Source organism: Lethenteron reissneri, unplaced genomic scaffold (assembly GCF_015708825.2).
Source record: "Lethenteron reissneri isolate LAM-NWPU_2019-01 unplaced genomic scaffold, ASM1570882v1 scaffold_1640, whole genome shotgun sequence".
NCBI lineage: Eukaryota > Metazoa > Chordata > Hyperoartia > Petromyzontiformes > Petromyzontidae > Lethenteron > Lethenteron reissneri.
The window spans coordinates 2,896,322-2,920,672 of NW_026891378.1; the positions used below are offsets into that span (position 1 = coordinate 2,896,322).

The 24,351-nt window shown below is 48.9% G+C and overlaps 1 protein-coding gene across 1 annotated transcript; it reads left to right on the plus strand.

The window, feature by feature from the left end:
* On the plus strand, window positions 1-24,351 carry LOC133339080 (E3 ubiquitin/ISG15 ligase TRIM25-like). The gene is given in 7 exon segments (XM_061547200.1): window positions 1-207; window positions 2,035-2,613; window positions 3,875-3,970; window positions 7,883-8,116; window positions 21,989-22,011; window positions 22,560-22,654; window positions 23,801-24,351. Coding segments are annotated over 7 exon segments (1,785 nt in total).

Here is a 24,351-nt window from a genome sequence, read left to right on the forward strand (position 1 = left end):
ATGGCGTCCTCGCTCCTCGTGGCAGAGGGCGCTGGCGGCCCAGGCAAGGCCGCGGTCTGCCGATCACCCCCGGGCCTCCCCGACGCCGTCGCCGGCGTGACGAGGTCGCACAGTTGCGCCAAGACGGTCTTCAAAGTCTACAGCTGGGCCGCCATCTGTCTCCATCGCTGGTCAGCGTCCTCCGGCACGGGCGGATCCACCGACGCGGCGACATCTTGTACTCCCGGCCCACCACTCGTTCCCACTAGGATTTCCTCCACCATTGTTGGCAGCTCCACTGCCTGAGGAAGGTCGTCGTCGTCAGAAGATGTACCAGACGATGGTGCGGGGATATTCTGTCTTCTGAGCTGTTTTGACATGCCGTTTCACTTCTGACACCAGTGTAATAAAGGACTCTTTCACTGGGTCTGTCTCCGTTGTCTTTTATTGTGGTTCGTACAACTTTGCCCACACGGCGTCTCGCTCAGAGTCTCCTCCACCTCCCGCTCGGCAGCCCCTCTGCTGCCGTCGCTCCCGCAGTCTTGCTGCTGGCTCCCGATGCAGCTCCGCTGCTGGCTTTCCACTCAGCCTCTCTGCCCCCGACCTGCAGCCCCATGGCTGCTCTCTCTGCAGCCCCCCTGCTGCTCTCCGTCTCCCCCGTGCCCGGACACCGCTGGCCAACGGTGCCGAGTCCCGACCTGTGGCGATCGCGCCACTTTCCACCTCCTGCCCTGCGTGGCCTCCTCCTGTCTTTATTCTTACACTCTCCCCCCGGCCCTGCCGGTTCCTGCCCTTAAGAGCTCTCCCTTCTCCCCACGTGACCCAACTCCTCCCCCCTGTTACGTCATATCCGCGAGGCCGTTTATGCTCGCATTACAGATAGAAGGGTAAAAATACAATTATCATATTTTTGACTGGCAAATGAGGTTCCAATGGTGTAAATGCTTACCCCGAGCTCTCATACTCTGATGGTGCATTGTCTTTGAGTTATGCGCCTTTTGGCGTCATCTGGTCCAACCCATGTGAGACTAGGCTCTAAGGAAAGCTGTCTCTGGTGTGGACCAATCAACTTCAAGAACAGTGCACATTATCAGAGTTATGTTTTTTGTTTGCATTATGACTACAGGTATTGTGGTCTATGTAAACATGACTCCTTGTAATAAAGGTGTCAGTTTTGTTGCCAGATAGAAGGGTAAAAAAACAATTATGACATCTGCAGTGCCCATGGAGGCCACCTGCTTTGAGTGGCGAGTCCCTGGCTGTACACCTTGCCAGGCTCATTTTTCGTGGCCAATGTTTTGGACAAACTTCGTGAACCCTATAGACCTGTTTGTGACCGGACTTTTTCAATTGAAAGACTTTTTCAACTGAAACTCCGACGTTCTTTCAGGACTGTCTGCACGAGACGCGCCGGGATTTATTGGTGTTCAACTGTTGTGAAATTTGAGGCTTTTGCGTCACAATTATTTGGAGCTTGGTAGGTGAGTTAAACTTTATTAAGGGACAACCTACGTTATCTCAGCATGACGGTGGGGCTCGGGAGTTTGTGTAATTGGAGGGTAGCTGTTGCTTGTGAGAGCATGTGTGGACAAGAAGAGGGAATTTGCATAGGTCCAAGATGGACCAACCTTCACAGAAGTGTGTTGACGTGAGCTGAATTGACAAGAGGATAGTTGAGGTGAGCTGACCCTTTATCTAGTTACCTCTGGCGCCGAGACATCTCTGCCCGATCATCAAGTCAACACATTCCAGGGTGTGCCTCATGTTATGCAAATCAAACTGAAAGACTTTGTACTTTAACCTGCCTCACATTTAGGTGGCTTGTTCCTGGTTTAGTGTCTCAGATGTTGCCAGCCGGAGCTACAAACAGAGACTGCATGAGCTATAGCTCGATACTGCCGTAGCTAAAGCCAGACTACCGGAGCTACAGGCAGAGATTGCCTGAGCTACAGCAAGAAGCTGCCATAGCTACAGCCAGAGACCGCCTAAACAACAGTCAGAGACTGCCTGAGCTACTGCCAGAGACTGCCTGAGCTACAGCCAGATACTGCCTGAGCTACAGCCAGCGTCGTCTCTGAGCAAAGCCACAGGGCCATAGAGAGTGCGGGTCCCAGTGATAGCGGGGCTTCAGGGGAGTTGACCTGCCCCATCTGCCTGGACGCCTTCCGCTTCCCCTGCACGCTGAGCTGCGGCCACTCGTTCTGCCTCAGGTGCGTGTAGGGCGCTTGAGGCCCACAGTGCCGAGTGACCTTCCCTCAGAGGCCCCAGCTGAGCAAGAACTTCACGCTCGCCAACCTGGTGGAGCAGCGCAGTGCCGCAAATAATATGGCCACCGCGGTCTTGTGTGACTTCTGCAACAATGACACGACCACTGCCTCCAAGACCTGCCTCAAGTGTGATACCTCCTACTGTGTGACTCATGTAAAGCCTCATCAGGATAACCCGAAGTTCAGGGACCACGTTCTGGTGGATCCAGGCACGAATCCTGAGGAGCGCAAATGCAAGCCACACAATAAGAAGATCAAGTATTACTGCCGACAGGACGAGAGCTTGGTCTGCACAACCTGCATCATCACAGGAGAACACAAGGGTCACGATATGGCTACGCTGGAGGATGAGCACAAGACACAGGAGGTGAGACGGTCTGCGTGTGTGAGAGGGATCCTCTCCTGTGTGAAGTCATAAAATCCCAGTACGATCTGAACAATAATATCCAACTAAATATTATATCATTCCTTTCTCAGCTGCCAATTGTTTCTTAAAAATTGAACGTTGGTTTAATATAAAGTATGCTGAGGTTATCATAGTTTAGAAATAATACAACTGCATGTTATGATCAATCCTGTTATATGACAAATATATAAATGTGCTCTTCGTATATTTTTATAAAACTGAAGGACTTTAATGCGTACAATGTGTTCTCAAAATGACGTGAGTGCATAGACCGTGGTTCGAATACAAAGCAGTCTAAGGTAGAGAGGAGCATTCACTAAAATGTAAACGAAATGTAAAACGACTGGGACTGCGTGAGCTGCAGTGCTCACTGCTTGCCAGCCTCGTGCCGGTCTGTGCCAGTTTAGCGCCGCACTCTACAGACCAAGTAATTCGTGACCATACTTGTATTTTCATCAAGATTCTCTCCACCTAATTTCTCCGACACTAAACAGTGACATAGGACTGTTGATTAAAACTAAACTAAAACTTGTTTTATTATACTAAGTGAAGCTCACTGAGCTATATAGGTCTTTTTCAGAGGCAAACCTGGCCAAAAATGACAGCTCAAAGAAGTAGCTTATGAAGTCGAAAATCATAGCAGCCAAACACAATAAACGCACGTATGTAGAGGGAAAACAGGAGAACCCGGACAAAAATCCATGCGACCATGGGGAGAACAAACTCCACGTATACATGTGTCAGGGTGGGATCGAAACCACGACCTCCTGTATACCAGGCAAGGCAGATTAACATCTCGTGGCGCCTTTTCCACCCACTTCTCAGAGCCCTACCATCTACTCAGAGACCCACCCACTGCTCAGGTAGCCCTGCCCATGACTCAGGTAGCAGTGGAGAGTGATTGGGTCCACAGGCTTAGGCTCCTGCGCGTGCTATGTGAGCCCAGCTATACGTATGCTGAACTTCTTTTGCACCAAACGTATCCAACCGTGCTTATCAAAAGTGCGGGGGAATGGCAACTAAACGCAAAATGCTCCAGGAGGCGTGTGAGCTCCTCGTGAAATCGGTTTCCTGCAGGCTCACTCCCCCAGCCTCCATTGCTGCACAGGGGCCGCTGCAGCCTGGAGATGGGACCGTCACTGTGGAGGGGTCAGTGTGGAGCGGGGGTGAGAGGGGGCGCTCAGAGAGTGAGTGGAGTCTCCCCTGGTGACGTCTCTCACAGAAACAAGTGGGAGAGGAGATGCGGGTGGTGGAGGAGAAGAGGAGGGAGGCGGAGGAGTCCATAAAGCGGATGGAGGCCGCACTCAGGGACGTGCAGGTAACCGCATCTGTACCAGACCCTGTGACCTCGTAACTCGACCCTGAGTAGGGTTTGTGATGGAGGACAACTCCATTCATTCACGTGGACTTCCATTGGCTCCGAACACATCGTGGGACTAAAGACACAACGGTCAATGCGCCTCAATACCCAGGACAAGCAAAGAAGTGGTTCTCATATGCAATGAGGAACTGAATCAGTCGTGGAAATTCCACATTCTTAGGATGGGAGCCTGATATCCCCATGTGAACTGCCACTTCATCTTCTGTTATATATCTATTCTGGCCAGATGAGGTGGCACATACCTGTTATCCAGTACATTGGTGGCAGGGTTCACGTTATATATATGTTTACAATATGTATCGCATTGTGCTATAAACCAAAGTCACCGGAGATCAACTCCCTGCGATGGCAAAGTAATGAGTAATATCTGTAAAGCCATAACCGCACAATACACTGAATGCACGCAGTGTGCTTTATACGATGTGCATATTCACGTAACCTATTCACGTAGTACACTCCCATTCAGTATATTGAAATGTGCTATGTGAGCATTAAAGTTAATTTTAATTTAAAAGGAGTATTCGACAGCACAGAGACACTTCGAGGTTAGGTCACCAAGTTGCATGTCCAGTTCTCACCGGTGCACCGATCTTATCACTACCCAGTCACGAAACCCAGCTCTCGTGTCCAGTCCCAGCTGGGCTTGTTTTGTGGTAGGAATACAGCTTGGAAGCGTTGCTGATCAGGCATCTTCAATTATGGCCTTTTGCTTTGTCACTCTGCTCGCATTACACACACCTTGCGCAACTCTACGACAAGATGGGGTTCATATTTAATTATAATTTAAATTCCTTTTTTTCCTCATATTTCTGATGTAATATTTGCGATTGAGTCCTGTTATTTGCAGGGTTGATAGGTGACAAATCTAGATTGACAAATGTATTGTTCATTGGCTACCGAGGCCGTGATGCACAGGAGGGGTTCATCTTCCATCAGGTCACCGGGCAGAGGTGTAGCTAGGATATTTTGTGCCCGGGGACGAACTATAAAATTGGCGCCCCCCCCCCCCCCCCCGTTAAATCACATTTTCGAATAAGGTATAACAATTAAAATTTTAATGAAACATTGCATTTAAAGAAGCAAATTTATAGAAATAATATTACATGGCTCATTCAGTTACTGGTTGACAGTCTACAAAAGATAAATTTTTCTTGATTTCACTGTCGCAAACTGGTCAATCACGTAATTAAAATCTGTTTTTTCCAATGTTTCTCTTTCAACGCTAAGAAGAACAAGATCGCTGAGACGATCTTGTCCCATTGAAGCACGCAAATACGACAAAATAAGTTTCAATTTGCTGAACGACCGCTCACAGCTTGCAATTGAAACTGCTATTGTTAATACAATTTGCAGTGAAATTCGTAAAAATTCGGAAATATGTCGTCTCCATAAAACACAATAAAACCAAGAAGATCCAAAGGAGTTTCTGGTAGAACTTCATTCCGGTTACTGAGCAGCATTTTGCAATCTCCAATTTCTGTGAAAAGTTTGTGGCCATTGATATCGGTGTCATTGAAATTTCCAAAATCTGCAATTTCGACGAATTGCATCGACATCTGTGTCGGATAGAAGAGTTTTGACACCCAGCAGAAATCCAAATTTTGTGTTCAGGTCTTTTAGTCGTAAAACCCGTGTTGACATCTGTTGAAGTCGATAAAATACAGTGAGGGAAAAAAGTATTTGATCCCCTGTTGATTTTGTACGTTTGCCCACTGACAAAGAAATGATCAGTCTATAATTTTAATGGTAGGTTTATTTGAACAGTGAGAGGCAGAATAACAACAACAAAATCCAGAAAAACGCATGTCAAAAATGTTATAAATTGATTCGCATTTTAATGAGGGAAATATGTATTTGACCCCCTCTCAATCAGAAAGATTTCTGGCTCCCAGATGTCTTTTATACAGGTAACGAGCTGAGATTAGGAGCAGACTCTTAAAGGGAGTGCTCCTAATCTCAGCTTGTTACCTGTATAAAAGACACCTGTTCACAGAAGCAATCAATCAATCAGATTCCAAACTCTCCACCATGGCCAAGACCAAAGAGCTCTCCAAGGATGTCAGAGACAAGATTGTAGACCTACACAAGGCTGGAATGGGCTACAAGACCATCGCCAAGCAGCTTGGTGAGAAGGTGACAACAGTTGGTGCGATTATTCGCAAATGGAAGAAACACAAAAGAACTGTCAATCTCCCTCGGCCTGGGGCTCCATGCAAGATCTCACCTCGTGGAGTTGCAATGATCATGAGAACGGTGAGGAATCAGCCCAGAACTACACGGGAAGATCTTGTCAATGATCTCAAGGCAGCTGGGACCATAGTCACCAAGAAAACAGTTGGTAACACACTATGCCGTTGAAGGACTGAAATCCTGCAGCGCCCGCAAGGTCCCCCTGCTCAAGAAAGCACATTTACATGCCCGTCTGAAGTTTGCCAATGAACATCTGAATGATTCAGAGGACAACTGGGTGAAAGTGTTGTGGTCAGATGAGACCAAAATGGAGCTCTTTGGCATCAACTCAACTCGCCGTGTTTGGAGGAGGAGGAATGCTGCCTATGACCCCAAGACCACCATCCCCACCGTCAAACATGTAGGTGGAAACATTATGCTTTGGGGGTGTTTTTCTGCTAAGGGGACAGGACAACTTCACCGCATCAAAGGGACGATGGACGGGGCCATGTACCGTCAAATCTCTGTCCACATCGATCCTCCAGGCTGTGCATCTTGTTTTGGCGTTTTCTACAGCAACTTGGCTCAAATCATCACGAAGCTTGACAAATTCATGCTCCAAAAATTCAAGATCAGTTGCTGCTTCCTTGAAATTCATAATAGGATCCTGTAAGCGCTTCTGAACACGATCAATTTTTCCAAGAATGACATTCCAGAAATGTAATTAAACTATGAAGTTAAAATTTAATACGCATGCCTGTAACTGTTCTGCATCACTTCTGGTTTCAGGCGTCATAGTTACGTCCTCCGATAATTTGTCTAGTTCATCCAGTCCTTCATAGATAGCTTTAACAGCTTCTGATCGTGCACTCCAGCGTGTTTCAGGCCGTCGTAGTTTCCGCCACCAAAAAACAGGCCAGTGACTAAGGCTGAAAAACTGCGCCTGTCTGTTGTTTGGGACGTTCTTCCATGTAAGTTCTTAATAGACGCGCGTACCAATATGTAATTACATGACATATAGGCTTTGTGTGGCGAGATATATAAACGTTTAGGTTGAGGTGCAGATTTGTGCAGTAGTTTCAGGCTGCCGCGCCTGCCGCAATAAGTTATAATGTAACGTTGTAAGCCTCATTTTGGCGCCCCTTTACCTTGGCGCCCGGGGACATATGTACCCCCCTGCCCCCCCCCTAGCTACGCCTCTGCACCGGGGTTACAGGTCAAAACGTCTCCCCTAGTGTGGGTTGCATGGCCACAGTGGCAAGAGTGTGGATTGATGTTAATGCATCTCTACGGGTCACGATGGGTCTTTATGTATCTATGAGTGTTGCCATGGGATTAGTATACAATCCATAGTTTGAATTGTATGGCCAGTCACAACTGCCCTATATTGACTCAAATGGGTCTCTATGCGTCTCTATTTGTCTTCATGTGTCTCTGTGTTTCTCTATGGGTCTCTATATCTGAGTCTCTATGTATTTACATGGATCGTGAGGTATATCTATGGGTCTCTATAGGTTTACTTTATTGCCCAGAGTTTGCGTTGTGTGGCCACAGTCGCTTTTCCATTCATGATTCAGGAAAGAGTGGTGTAAACGACACCTCCCTAAGACATAGATCAACCATTGCGAGATTAACTCCTCCTTTAATTAATTAATAAAAACAAACCACACGCCCTGCCAGGGATCGATGACCGGGGTGAGGCAGCGAATCAATGGCGATTTCGCCCGCTTGAGAGCAGCTCTGGACGAGGACGAGAAGGCGGCTCTGGCTCGTGCGGCCAAGAAGGAGCGCGAGCTGCTGACCCAGATCGAGAAGAACATCGCTCACTACCAGCGCGAGATCGGCGAGCTCCAGGCAGCAGCCACTCGTCTGGAGGGCCTAGCGCAGGAGAGGGACTCGCTCGCCTTCCTGCAGGTGAGCGATGAGTCTACGGTGTCGCTATTTGCACATAGCCCTCGGCAGCGTCAGAGTTGAGGCTCCTGAATGAGGTTTTCACATCGACTGCGCTTTGTCACGCACGGCCGGAAATTTTGCCCGGTCCTTGCATGCCGTCATCCCCACTCACAACGATGTTTGCAATGTAAGTCAGTGTTGATGCTCATGAGGTCATAAGCCAAGACTTTGTGGTGTAAATTCCACCCGCGGTGTTGGAGTGGGAAATCCACTGATCCCATGGGAATGGAGGCAGAGTCAGTCATGCACCTCTCTCTCTCTCTCTCCCATAGGGGCACCTGGAGGAGACGTGCAGGTAAAAGACCACTATCACTCATGACTCGACACACGACAACATGGGACTGAGTGTGGGGTGCGGGCAGTGAGACACTGGCTATGTGTGGGGATGCTGTGTGTGTGATGATGCTGAGTGGTGGTGCTGATTGTGATGCTGCGAGTGTCCATGCTGTATGTGGTGATGCTGTGAATGATTGTGATGTGAGTCGTGATGCTTTGTGTGATGTGTCTATGTGATGGAGCTGTGATGATCCTGTGAGTGATGGCCGTGTCTGATCTGCTTTCACAGGAGAGGGTGGCATAGAGAAGCTCCACCCTCAGCTCCCAGCCAAGAGGACATTGCCTCACTTAAAGGCACCGAGGGAACTGTGGCCAAACTCCTGTGTGAGTTCTGCAGTGTGAAACATGGGTGATGGAGCCAACTTCACAATACATTATTACCGTGTATGTGTGTGCACGAGGTCGACTCAGCCTCAAATGATTACCTGGTGTTGTGTTTAAACATCGCCACGAGGGAGACAAAGGTGGTCAGGCGTGGTGCTGGCCACCCACCTCGTGTGCCGTGCTGGTCTTCATAGACACTCGCTAACAGCACTTGCCCCAATGGTCTGTTGAGGCTACACAGAGAATCTTTGTCTTTGTTCACGGCCTATTCAAGGACCCTACTGAATACAGCCACGAGACTAAGTGTGGCGTTGTTGGGTAAATAATCAGCATTACGAGTCAGGGGTAATTGTAATGTTGAGGTGGATTGTGTGGCTGTTAATGTGTCTGTGCATTTGTGCGTGGGGGGAGTGGTGGCATAGTGGTTAGCACATTGCACTACGAACCCAAGTTCCCTGGGTTTGATTACCCACCATGACTAACATCAGTGGCAGGTGATATCTGACCCAGTCCTGGGACTCTACGAGGCAGTCTCAACCTCAAATGAGTTAATTCTAGATTTGAAGCTTTCGTAACTGCAATGATTGATATTCTTAGGCTTTTTCGGTAAAGTCACGTAGGTAAAACATTTAAATTAATAAAATAAAAATAGAAATCACGACGTTTCGGAGGCAACACAAGCTGCCGTCTTCAGGTGGAACCGTCACAGCACGATTGCTGTTTCAAGTAAGAGAAATTCCAAGAAAACAGTCCTTGTATATGTAGTGGTGGTATTGACATGCGCCGACAGTGATGGATCACGGGGCGCGGGGTTGGGCACGCGATGTGGGCGTGGTATGGACGCGCGCGCCGGTGGTAAGGCGCGCTGACACAAGCTGGGAAAAGAGGATCGTAGCGAGTGCGCAGTGATTGGTCAGATAAGTGGGTGCTCTCAGCGACGTCCGCAGGAGGGGTATAAAGGGAGACGCGCGAGAGCACTCGTGGTCAGTGTTAACCAGTTGAAGACCGAAGACGGGGTGGAGGAGGTAGTGGCCCGAGACCCCTAGTCCCGCCGTCCTTGTGAGGGCCGGGGCCCTGTGCGGCTCGGAGCCGAGACTGGGGGATCGTAGTCCGACGCCCGTGTGGGTCGGGACGGTGGTACCCAGAGCCGAGACGGGCACCCCGGCTGGGTGTGTCCCGGAAGGCTACGGGGCGTAAGAGCCCGTGTCAGTATAGCTGAGTGGGTGTTAGTCACCCGAGTAGCTAAGGAGGGTGTTGGTCACCCGTGTAGCTGAGTGGGTGTTGGTCACCCGTGTAGCTGAGTGGGTGTTAGTCACCCGTGTTGCTGAGTGGGTGTTAGTCACCCGTGTAGCTAAGTGGGTGTTAGTCACCCGAGTAGCTAAGTGGGGTGTTAGTCACCCGTGTAACGAAGTACGGTGTTAGTCATCCGTGTAACTACAAGTTGGTGAAAATAAAGAGTGTGCTACCCGTGAAGTCGTCTCCTGCCGAGTTACTACTTTACATATATATACTGGTTGAGGGTGGGAGGAGCCAAGGCAGGCACCTGTATATTATTATTGTGAATGGGGCTGAGCCTTTGTTATGTAGATGAAACAGCACTTTGCTACGTTGCTGGGATTAATTCTAGATTTGCCAAATATGTGTGGTAAAACTTAAAGCAGAAAAAACCAGTGTGTGAAAAAAGAAGAAACTATGCGATAACTGAATAGTGCCTGTCAAATGAGATTGTCCAAATATGTGTAGTTAACTCTTTTTTTCATGGTTAATAACATCTTTCCAATGATTACTAAGTTTGTACCCATCATCACGGTTGAAATTATGTCTGTGTTTGTATATTTGGATGGCTTCGTGTACAAACCTTTGATGGTAGCCAGGAGGTTTGCAGAGCACCTTGGTCTCTGAAAAGACAATTTCATGAGAGCCCACAGTTTTGCCGTGTTTCAGATCTGACTTGTGCTCGCGGACACGATCAGAGATATGACGTTTCTCCAATGTAGCAATCACCACAACTGCAACTCAGTTTGTAGACTCCAGGGTATTGTAAGTCAGGAATGACATCTTTCACAGATGGAATTAGATCACGGATTTTATGTACTGTACTGAATCGGACTTGGATCTTATGTTAATTTCGAATTTTGGAGATCTTTTTGGTCACGCCTGCTATGTATGTGTAATGCGAGCGTAAATGGGCAGGTTGGATGTGACGATCCGAGAGGGAGGAGTCAGGGTCACATGGGAGAGGGAGGAGTCACGGTCACGTGGGGGAGAAGTTATAGCGGGGAGACAGGAAGACATCTGGGCAGTCGAGGGAGTGAAGAGGGGAGACCACATTGGGTGGCCGCCGTGCCTCAGCCTGGTGGCTGAGGGGCTCATGACGGCGCCAGCCAGCGGGGTGAGGAGAGAGCAGAGTGCGCGGGGCGCACAGGGCGTGCAGGGGTTGCACGGAGCAGCCGAGTAGCTGCAGAACTAGCGGAGGCTAGCAGAGGGTGCGAGGTTGCACAGGGCAGCAGAGTAGCTGCAGACTAGCGGAGGCTAGCAGAGGGTGCGAGGTTGCACAGGGCCGCAGAGTAGCTGCCTAGCGGACCAGCAGTGGGGCTGCATAGGGGGCAGCAGGGTAGCTGCAGAGTGCGCGGGGCGCAAGGAGAGACGACGCTGGACCGAGGAGGAGGCCAGCGGGGTGAGCGGAAGACGAACACAAATAAAGGACCGACGGAGATCAACATCGTGTGACGGAGTCCTTTATTACATTGGTGTCAGAGTGGACTTTTTCAAGGCAAAATAACATCGAGGAAGACGGCCGAGAACTTGAAAAAGCGTAACCCACTTGTTACGTCTTCCGACGACGAAGAAATGGCCGCCGGCGCACGTCCTCCAGCGGCTACGTGGCGGTCCAACTTGAATCGCTGCAGGCCGTTCTGCTGGATTTTGTCACCTTGGTTGCGCCGGCGACGAGGCCGGATTGGCCACGCGGCGGGCCTGGAAGCGGTGAGTCTCCGAGTGGGGCTGCGCCTTCCGCCATTGGGGCCTGGCCCACGCTTCCTGCCCTCTCCAACACGCGGCAGGGCGCCGCCATATTGGGTGTGGTCGGGGAGAAATGGCGGGAAGCCGCCATCTTGTCTTCACCGCGGCGGGAAGACGCCGCCATCTTCAACATCGCGGCGGAGAGGCGGCCGTGCGCTGCCATCTGGAGGCGCCGCGGGGTGATTCCATCTGTATATGCCTGCCATTGTTGATTGGGTGATGCATGAGTTGTGGTCACATCGGCCTATGGCTGATGGCTGACCTGACAGCCCGGAGGCGAAACGCTCCATGGTATGTCTCAAACTAATGGGCCGTGTGCTCATATGGCTCAGGGAGTCGTGGTTCAGTTGTGCGGTGGCAGACTGAACCTGGTGTGCCGGGGGCTCACGGGATTTGGAGTAGAGGTTCCGTTACGTGCCAGCAAACGGGGTGACCTGGCTGGCATGGAGCGGGGATTCTCTTTGTGGGTCCTCCAGCTGGAAGGGCCGCGGACTTGTTCCGCTCTGGGTTAGGGCGTTATTGAATCTATAAGAGAACATTGCCCCGTGGGGGGGGTCGATGGGGTCTGGCATTGCCGGGGGATGAACCTTCCCTGGGCTATAAAGCGTCAGACTATAAGATGCTGGTGTGTGTCCATCGCTGATAGGATAGTAAGGGAGGAGCATGGCCAAGTTGCTGCTCATCCCCGAAATTGCACTAGCCGAGAGTATGGTCAGTGGATGTTGCTGTAGTTTGACGACCACGGTGAGGGTTAGGACGAGTTAAACGTTACCGCTGGGGAGCGTGGTTCTCTCCACGCGAGGGTGTGCGACTGAGGGCTTTGTTGAGAGTGACCGTTGGTACATGCTGTGTACGTGCGATGTCTGTGCTGGTCCTCAAGGGAGGACTGCTGGTGGGCAAGAGCAGGAATTTTGTTGTTGTTCTTGTTGTCACGTCTAAATAATATTGTTGTTAAAATGTAAATACTGGGGCATCCATCGCGTCTATTTTGGGTATTTATTGGGGTTTTCTTAAGCGGGCCGGATTTACATCATCTCCACTACCCTGGGGCCGGGTGGCTGTCGTGTACGACATGCGGATGTGCGTTGTTGTGCTGTGCCTCAGAGGATTGGATTCTCCTTCTCGTCACAGATCTTCGGCGCCTGCCACACTGAGTGTTACCTGGTGTGCTAACTGGATGAGGACTTAAAGGAGCAATTGAGCGCCCGTTCGTCATTCCTGCTCTACCACTTGCTCTTTGACGTTGGACTTGAGCCGAGCGGATGGAACAGCAACATGGACGCGCTCTAAGACACCACATTCCTGGGTTGTGCGCATCGGCCGTTCTTGCGTGTCGGTTGCCGTTGTTGTCCATTGTTCCATTCTTATTCTTGTTGTTGTTGCGCGGAGGACAGGCCGGTGTTCTGTTCCGGATCCTGATCCCTCCCCTTTCGTTACTTGTGTTGTTGTTGTTATAATCTCCGTTGTGTCTGGGGGACTCCTGATTGTGATGCCTTCGCTCGCATTATTTTGTTCTGTTTCAGCCGAGGACGGCTGGATTTTTCTCTACGGGGGAGGGTGGTGTAATGCGAGCGTAAATGGGCAAGTCGGATGTGACAATCCGAGAGGGAGGAGTCAGGGTCACGTGGGAGAGGGAGGAGTCAGGGTCACGTGGGGGAGAAGTTATATCAAGGAGACAGGAAGAGATACAGGGCAGTCGAGGGAGTGAAGAGGGGATACCACGTTGGGTGGCCGCCATGCCTCAGCCTGGTGGCTGAGGGGCTCATGACGGCGCCAGCCAGCGGGGTGAGGAGAGAGCAGAGTGCGCGGGGCGCACAGGGCGTGCAGGGGTTGCACGGAGCAGCCGAGTAGCTGCAGAGCTAGCGGAGGCTAGCAGAGGGTGCGAGGTTGCACAGGGCAGCAGAGTAGCTGCAGACTAGCGGAGGCTAGCAGAGGGTGCGAGGTTGCACAAGGCAGCAGAGTAGCTGCCTAGCGGACCAGCAGTGGGGCTGCATGGGGGGCAGCAGGGTAGCTGCAGAGTGCGTGGGGCGCAAGGAGAGACGAAACTGGACCGAGGAGGAGGCCAGCGGGGTGAGCGGAAGACGAACACAAATAAAGGACCGACGGAGATCAACATCGTGTGACGGAGTCCTTTATTACATATGGCAATGTAATAGTTTTGATCGGAGTTTCATGTGGCTGTTTCTGTATGCTGGGAGAAACAGCTTGGCGGATAGTGCGGTCAGAGTATTCGTTCATCCTGAGGGCCCGATGTACATGTCTTAATTCACTGGCCAGGTGGTGTTGGTCAGAAATGCCATGAGCTCTGTGGTATAGCGTTTTGATGAGATAATTTTTTTGAGATGGGTGGTGGGAATCAGGTTTCAAGTAGGAATCTGTGTGGGTGGCTTTCCTCCAGACAGGTCTCCTCTCAAAACATATCTAAGAATGGTAGTTTACCATCTTTCTCCACTTCCATGGTGAATCTGATGGATGGGTGTCTGGAATTGATGTGGTCCAAGAAGTGGTTCAATGCTGGGAGACCATGTGGCCAAATGACGAAAGTGTCATCCACATACCTCTTCCACAGGGAAGGATGCAGGGTGGATGTCTGGATGGCATCTGATTCAAACTTTTTCATGAACATGTTGGCTATCACTGGTGACAAGGGGGAGCCCATAGGGGTACCCTCATTCTGTTTGTAGAAGGTGCCATTCCAGGTAAAATAAGTGTTGTGAAGGCAATGTCTAACCAGCGCAGGTACATCCCAATTCAATCCATGTTGGACCAAGTCCTCAATTATTGTTAGGGTGTCAGGTACTGGGACTTTGGTAAACAGAGATACTACATCAAACCTGACGAGGATATCATCAGGAGATAGTACCATGTCCTTGCCTGTGAAGGGAAGCAGAGTATCTGATAGAAACCGGGCTAGTTTGTAGGTAGGAGAGTTGATCTTTGACACGATGGGTCGTAGTGGGGTGCCTTCTTTATGGATCTTGGGAAGACCAGAGTCTGGGAGGTCTTGCCGCCGATGGTTTTAGAGAGGGACGTTTGGTTGGTTCGATTAGGGAAGTCGAACTCGTGGTGATTTTGTTAGTTTTTGTTGTTGGGCTGTTAGTAGGATCGTTTTTAATTTTGTAGTAACTCCCATCATTAAGTAGGTCCAGGATTTTGTTGTTGTATGAATCTTTATCCATGATGACCGTGGCATTGCCCTTGTCTGCTGACTTTACCGAAACTTTACCGAAAAAACCCAAGAACTCAAATGAGTTCCTCATGCAGGTAATGATCAGAATGATGGTGATAGTGGTCGTGATGAGGATGGTGCTAATGATGCTGTTAATGATGTGATGGAAATGGTGATAGCATTGGTGATGGTGTTGGTCGTGGTGATGGGAGTAATGGTCGTGGTGATAATGACATTGGTGATAACATTGGTGGTGATGGTAGTAGTGATATTTGTTATGATGGTCATGGTAGTGATGGTGGTGATGGGGATCGTGGTGATGGTTGTGGTGATGGTAGTGATGATGGTGGTGATGTTGCTTATTGTGATAGTGATGTTGTTGATATTCAGCGTTGACGATGGTGGTGATGGTGATGTTTATGTTGTTGTCATCTATGATATTGATGGCAAGGATGCATTGTGATGGTGATGTTTGTGATGTTATTGTTGATGGTGAAGATGATGGTTGGATATGGTAATATTGATGGTGATGATGCTGGATAATGGTGACGATGGTGTTCTATAGTGACGTTGTTATCGCTGTTGTCACAGACGGACGCTCACCGACTCTGGACACAAACTCAGCTCATAACCAACTCCAGATCTCCTCGGATCTCAGGACGATGACGCTGACCCGTGACTCCCAGGGTCGCCCCGATCACCCACACCGGTTTGATGGCTGGTCACAAGCCCTGTGCAGTGAGAGCTTCTCATCGGGCCACCACTACTGGGAGGTGGACGTGGGGAACGCGTGGTGGTGGCGGGTTGGAGTTGCGTACGGGACGATCCCACGGAAAGGGAGTGGTGGTGGTGCACAGTGGCTGGGAGGGAGCAACGCATCCTGGTGTTTAGAGAAATGTGACGACAACTTCTCAGTGTTTCATGGTGGAGTGAAGACTGCACTGTCGGTGAGGGGGGCCCCCTCCCCCTGCAGAATCAGGCTTTACCTGCACTGGGAGGGGGGGCTCTTGGCGTTTTACCGCGCCGACTCCATGGAGGTGATCCACGAGGTTTGGCAGAGATTCTTGCAGCCTCTCTACCCTGGGATGTGGGTGGGGTATTTTAAAGATCCATTGAAGATCGTGGATCTTAGTCGTGCATCCTGAGGATGAGGAGAAATAGAAACTCAAGAAACCGAGACAGAAACCCAATAAACCGTGGAGAGGGTGGATGGTGAGGATAGGGCGAAGTGAGGGTGAGGGGGAGGTGGAACAGAGGGTGAGGCAAAGTGAGGGGAGAATGGAGGAGAAGGGAACAGGTAAGCGTAGAGGGTGAAGGGTGAGGAGAGGGTGAGGAGAGGATGGGATGGAGCGGGTAGAGAGACGGCGAGCAGACGGTGAGGTGATTGGGAGGATGAGGTGAAAATTGAAGGAAGGGTGAGGAGAGCATGGAGGGGTAGGGTGATGAGGGAGGGTGAGGTTCAGGTTGGCGTGTGTGAGCGATGTGGCTGGCGCAGTACAAATCGCACTGTGCACTCGCGTCACCACACCTCATCCTTGAAATTCACCATCATCATCACCCCATCATCATCACTGTAATCATAACTATCGTCACCTCATCATCACTACCATCACCACCATGACACCATCATCGCCATCACCACCGTTATTATCACCACCACCATCATAATCACCATAGTCATCACTACCACCATCATCGCCAACATCATCACCATCATTATCAACCACCATCACCATCATCATTACTATCAACACCACCAAAACCATCATCCCCAACATCGTCACAATCATCACCACGATCACCACCATCACTATCATCATCACCCCATCATCATTATCACTATCAACACCTTAATAATCATCACCATTATCACGTCCATCTCCATCATCATAATCATTACTTAACATGACCATCATTATGAACATCATCACCATAACCATCATCACCACCATCATCACTATCACTGTCATCACCACCGTCAAAACTACCATCAGCATCACCACAACCACCATCATGCTCATCACCATCAATATCACTACTATCATCACCACAGTCATCATTACCACCACCATGATCACCACCATGATCACGACCATCATTACCATCATCACTATCAGCACCCACATCACCATTTTTACCATCACAATCATCACCATCATTACCATCATCAACATCAACACCACAAAAACTGCCATAATCATCACCATTATCACATCCATCATAACCACCATCATCATCACTATCATCTTCACCGTGAAAACCACCATCACCATCATTCCCACCATCTCCCTCATCACCATCATTACCACATCACTGTCATCATAACTACCACCAACATGATCACCACCATCATTATGATCATCATTAACGCCCACATCACTACCACGATTATCACCATCACCATTCTTATTATAATCATCACAACCATCAGCACGATTTGTAAGAGTGAGTGGAATGGGGAGTGAGTGCTTGGGTGAATGAGATGAGCAAGTAGATAAGTGACAGATGGTGGGTGATTGAATGGTTGAGTGAGTGCATGGTTGATTGGGTGAGATTAGGGGTAAATGAGTGGGTGAGCAGACGGGGGAGATGGTTGATGGGTGAATGAGTGCATGGGTGAGTGGATGGGTGGAGTATTTTAGTTGGTGAGAGGGTACGTGATTGGGTAAATTGTTGAGTGCGTTCGTGAGTAGAATAGTGAGTGAACGATTGAGTGCATGGGTGATTGAGATGGTGGGTGAGTGAGTGGCTGAGTGGGTCAATGGTTAAGTTAATGGGCGAGAAGGTAGGTGAGTGTGTAAATGATTGAGTGAGTTCAAGTGAATCGTCTGGAACCGGGTGTAGAACTCGAGAGACAAGGACAGCAGTCTCATTTGCAAGACTGACCTGGGGCTGGGGGATCTCCAAAATAACAAAAACGACGTGAGCACAGGGAACAATAACAAAGCGAAGATAAATTATGCAACCATCACCGTTTCGATTTAAAGCTATTCGTGACTGCAGGGATTCATCTTCTTGGTTCTTTCAGTAAAGTCATGTAGAATGGAAATAATAAAATAATAAAAATAAACATAATAAAATAATTCTCACGACGTTTCGGCCACAACGCAAGCAGCCGTCCTCAGGTGAAGAACAGGTCAGTCTCTGTATTGCCGTTCCAATCCTTAAGCGGAGAGGTAATTCCTCAAATCCTTACCCGCACCACACGACCGTTCTATTTCTATATCCTGAAGCGTGGTCAAATAATCCCCACAACCCACACAGCGTGCGGCGGCCTTCATCCCGCAGTGGATTAGCAAAAGGGCTGTACACGGACAGCATATTGCATTGTGGTTAGGATACGGGATCAAGAATTCACGTACGTCTGTTGAACTTGTTTCGCACCGTACATTGCCAACTGTCCAAATCGGTACGAACTGTTTTCTGTGAAAAAAAAAATAACTTGACGTAAGTTAAATTGCGTCGACAGCCGAGCAATCATTTGCATGCAACTTGGCAACTTGGGTGTATGCAACTATATCACTTCTACATGGACGTCTCTGCAACAGGTTTCTCACAGTGGAACGAGATTACTTTCAAGCATCGATCTCCTTTGCGAATCATAGCAACGTATCGCATAATCACGCCTGCACAGAACTGAACTGTGATAAACAGTTACAATCCAGATGCAGGTGAGGAGTCGTGGTAACCAGAACAGGGGGCAGACATTTTAGTCACTGAGACTCGTCTTTTGTTGTGCAACTACTCGCACAGATTTTGACAAAGCAGCTGCAGGTAACTAATTCACACGATTTCGAGTAATTTGGTTGCGCAACTCATCAAGAAAATGTACAATCAGTTTTGACGTAATCCGAATTCAATCATTCAATCCGTGTCCATAATCATCAGCATGGTCCTTACCACTGAAACATGTAGGATCAGTAGGACATTACTTTGAGGATACAATGCCATGGTACGAGCAGGAAATGCCGATTTGTAGATAATTTAAGTGGCACAGCCGATGATGGTTTACTTCGACACATTTGCCGCTTCTACCTTACAGGACATCTCCTGCTCAAAGGAGACAAACTTAACCCACGATTCATCAACGCATTTAACAATACCCCTGGAATATGCTCACACACAGCAGAATGGGGAAGATAAGGAGGCGTGTCAAGAGGGAAACACTTCACATATTCAAGGGCCTCTCCATGGACATGGATAGTCTGGGGGTGGTTGGCTGATCCAATGGCGGTTGGTGGACGACCTTGGCTTTGGTGATGTTCAAGAGTGGTACTGCCCACCCACCCCCACTCCTCGTGTGCCGTGCCGGCCTTCAAAGGTGCAACTCGCTAACAGCACGTGGCTCAGCAGAAGTGTGCTAAGGCTGTACGGGGATATTTGTGAATACCTCTACAGTCTTGTCATCTCCCACAGCTCCGAGATTACGTAGCCATCGCTGCAATCATATTTAGTCAGCTGGGAAGAGTAAGACGGAGTTCATTCGCAAATCAGTGGGGTATCTCTCAATGGATCGCCCTGTATTAGGGTGATTTCTTAAGGTTGTGGTTTGTATGTTAAAGGTGGTTTCAGGTGTTGGTGGTTTGTGGTTAATGCAGGATTGAACGCTTTGTTACAATGTGGCTTTTTATTAAATGGTATATGGGCAGCTACACGAGGTTATTTTGTTTTATCCAAATGAGAGTGAGTGGGTGCGTGAGATGGTGGGTGATTGAATCAGTGAGTGGATGAGTGTAAAAGTGACACAATGTGAGTGAGATGGTGAGTGAGTGAATGAGATGGTCGGTGAGTAAATCGATGGGTGCGTGAGATGGTGGGTGAGTAGGATGGTGGGTGAGTGAATGAGTGAGACGAAGGAGATTGTCGTGGACTTCAGGAGAGTGCACACCCAGCATACTCCGCTAACCATCAACGGTGCTGCAGTGGAGAGGGTAAGATGCACCAAGTTCCTGGGTGTGCACATCTCTGAAGACCTGTCGTGGAGTCACAACACTGCATCACTGGCCAAAAAAGCCCAACAGCGCCTGTATTTTCTCCGCAAACTGAGAAGAGCAGGAGCCCCGCCCCCCATCATGCACACCTTCTACAGAGGCACCGTTGAAAGCATCTTGACGAGCTGCATCACCGTGTGGTACGGCACCTACACCGTGTCCTGCCGCAAGACTCTGCAGCGCATAGCGAGAGCAGCTGAGAGGATCATTGGTGTCTCTCTCCCGCCTCTTCTGGACATTTATAACACCCGCATCACCAGCAAAGCAATCAAGATTGCAGGTGATCCCACCCACCCATCTCACAGCCTCTTCAGCCTGCTGCCGTCAGGGAGGAGACTGCGGAGTCTTCCAGCCAGGACCAGCAGGCTCAAAGACAGTTTCTTTCACCAGGCTGTCAGGAGACTCAACTCCCTCCCTGCTCTACCATCACTCCCCCCCTCTGCCCACCCACCCCCCTTTGCCCCCTAACCCCAACCCCCACACACACATTCACTCGTACATCCTGATCTCTGGACTGCACATTGCACTACATCGCACTATCACACTGGTTTAAATATCTTATTTCTTTAAATACTTTTTTTAAATAATATTTTACATTTTAAAAATTCTTGACTGTTGTTTATTTTAAGCCTATTACATTTTTGATTATTTATCTTGTGTTGATCGCCGATTGTTTATTGTTTATTTATGTCTGTTAATTGTGATTAATTTTTTAATTGCTTGGTTGCACCGTGGGACCAAGAGAGAGGACTGTAATTTCATCTGTGTTGTATGCCATGCATGTAACACACTTGACAATAAAGTGACTTTAAGACTTTAAGACTTTTAAGACTTAAGATTTGTGGCCAGGTCGCTTCTGAAAAGAGCCATATACCTCTATGGGCTTTACCTGGAAAAAAATATGATAATTGGTTCTTTACCCTTCTATCTGGCAACAAAACTGACACCTTTTTGCAAGGAGTCATGTTTGCATAGACCGCAATACCTGCAGTCATAAATACAAACAAAAGACATAACTCTGATAATGTGCACTGTCCTTGAAGTTGATTGGTCCACACCCGAGACAGCTTTCCTTCGAGCCTAGTCTCATATGGGTTGGACCAGATGACGCCAAAAGGCGCACAACTCAAGGACAATGCACCATCAGAGTATGAGAGCTCGGGGCAAGCATCTACACTATGGGGACCTCATTTGCCAGTAAAAATATGATAATTGGTTCTTTACCCTTCTATCTGGCAACAAAACTGACACCTTTTTGCAAGGAGTCATGTTTGCATAGACCGCAATACCTGCAGTCATAAATACAAACAAAAGACATAACTCTGATAATGTGCACTGTCCTTGAAGTTGATTGGTCCACACCCGAGACAGCTTTCCTTCGAGCCTAGTCTCATATGGGTTGGACCAGATGACGCCAAAAGGCGCACAACTCAAGGACAATGCACCATCAGAGTATGAGAGCTCGGGGCAAGCATCTACACTATGGGGACCTCATTTGCCAGTAAAAATATGATAATTGGTTCTTTACCCTTCTATCTGGCAACAAAACTGACACCTTTTTGCAAGGAGTCATGTTTGCATAGACCGCAATACCTGCAGTCATAAATACAAACAAAAGACATAACTCTGATAATGTGCACTGTCCTTGAAGTTGATTGGTCCACACCCGACTGCAGGTATTGCGGTCTATGCAAACATGACTCCTTGCAAAAAGGTGTCAGTTTTGTTGCCAGATAGAAGGGTAAAGAACCAATTATCATATTTTTACTGGCAAATGAGGTCCCCATAGTGGAAGAAAATAGTTTATAGTTGACTATCAACCAGTCTCCCTCTGAAATATTTGGCCCGTAAGTCAGTGTTGGTGATCATGGGGTCATAATCCAAGACTTTGGGGTTTATATTCCACCCACAGTTTTGCAGTGGGAACTCCATTGAATGCAAGGGAATCGAAGTAGAGTCACAGTAATGCATCTCTCTCTCTCTCTCCCACAGGGGCACCTGGAGGAGACGCGCAGGTAAAAGACGACTTTCACTCACGGCTCGACACACGAAAACATGGGATTGAGTGTGGGACGTGGGCAGTGAGACATTGGCTGTATGTGATGATGCCGTGTGGTGAAACTGTGTGTGGTGATGTTGCGTGTGAAGATGCTGTGTGAAGATATTTTGCGTGATAATGCTGTGTGATGATGCTGTGTGGTGAAGCGGTGTGTGATGGTGTGTGATGATGCTGTGTGATGATGCTGTGTGGTGAAGCTGTGTGTGGTGATGCTGTGTGATGATGCTGTGTTAAGTGATGCTTTGTCTGATACTGCGTGGTGATGCTGTGTGATGGTGCTGTGTGATGATTCTAAGTGTAGTGATAGTAATGCTGTGTGGTGATGTTGTAAGTAGTTGTGATGTGAGTGATGATGCTTTCTGTGATGAGCCTAGATGTGATGGAGCTGTGATGATTCCACGTGTGATGAAGCTGTGATGAGTGTCTATGTAATGGAGCTGTGATTATCCTGTGAGTGACGATGCTCTGCGTGATACAGTGGCCGTGTCTGTTCTGCTTTCACAGGGCAGGGAGGGTTACTTCAGCTCCACCCTCAGCTCGCAGCCAACAGGACATTGCCTCACTTCAAGTCCTGGAGACAAATGCAGTCAAACTCCTGTGTGAGTTCTTCAGTGTGAATTATGGGTGATTGGGTGGTCTTGACAATAAATTATCTCCGTGTGTGTGCACGAGGTCGACTCAACCTCAAATGAGTACCTGGTGTTTTGTGAAAACATCACCACTAGGGAGACAAAGGTGGCCAGGCGTAGTGCTGGCCACCCACCCCCTCGTTGGCCGTGTCAGCTTTTAAAGGTGCTGACTTGCCCTGACAGTGTGTTAAGGCTACACAGGGGATTTTAGTCTTTGTTTATATACTAATCCACGACCCGACTGATCAGAGCCATGAGACTCGGTGTTTTGGTAAATAATCAGCATTACCAGTCATGGGTAATTGCGATATTGAGATGCGGTGTGTGCCTGTGAATGTCTCTATGCATCTGTAGGTGGGGTGAGCGATGGCTTAGTGGTTAGCACACTGCACTACGAACCCAGTTTACTGGGTTTGATTACCTGCCATTGCTAAAATCAGTGGCAGGTGATATCTGATCCATTCCTGGGCCTCTGCTCTGCAGTTTTAACCTCAAATGAGTTCCTGATGTTGGTAATGGTCATAATGATGGTGGTTGTGATGAGAATGGTGGTAATGATGCTGATATTACTGATAATGTGAGTGATGGGAATGGTGATAGCATTGGTGATGGTGTTGGTCGTGATGGCAGTGATGTTCGTGGTGATAATGATGGTGACACTGGTGATAATATAGTAGGTGATGGTTGATGGTTTTGCTGATGACACTGATGGTAGTGATTATATTGGTTATGGTGATAATGGTAGTGATGGTGGTATTGAGTGTTTTGATGGTCGTTGTGATGGTGATGATGCTGGTCGTGTTGGTGTTGTTGGTGATAGTGATGAAGATGTTAGATGGCGGTGATGGGAACTGGTGATGGTCGAGGTAGTTGTAGTGATAGTGGTGGTGATTACTTGTGATGGTGCTAGTGGTGATGATTATGTTTGTGATGTTGCTGATGGCGATAGTGATGTTGGTTATGTTCATCGTAATGATGATGTTGGTGACGATGGTGATTTTGGTGAATTCTGTGCTGTTTGTTGATGGTGAAGATGATGGTTGATGATGGTGATGTTGATGTGGTGATTGTGGATAATGGTGTCCTGTAGTTATGTTGTGATCGCTGTTGTCACAGACGGATGCTCACCAACTCTGGACACAAACTCAGCTCATAACCAACTCCAGATCTCCTCGGAACTCAGGACGATGAAGTGGACCGGTGTTTCCCAGGGTCGCCTCGATCATCCACACCGGTTTGATGGCTGGTCACAAGCCCTGTGCATTGAGAGCTTCTCGTCGGGCCACCACTACTGGGAGGTGGACGTGGGGGACGCGAGGTGGTGTCGGGTTGGAGTCGCGTACGGGACGATCCCACGGAAAGGGGGTGGTGCTGCATTGCAGCTGGGACGGAACGATGCATCCTGGTGTTTAGAGAAACGTGACGACAACTTCTCAGTGTTTCATGGCGGAGTGGAGACTGCACTGTCGGTGAGGAGGGCCCCCTCCCCCCGCAGAATCGGGCTTCACCTGCACTGGGAGGGGGGGCTCCTGGAGTTTTACCACGCCGACTCCATGGAGGTGATCCACGAGGTTCGGCAGAGATTCTTGCAGCCTCTCTACCCTGCGATGTGGGTGGGGTATTGTAATGAACCATTGAAGATCGTGGATCTGAGTCGTGCATCCTGA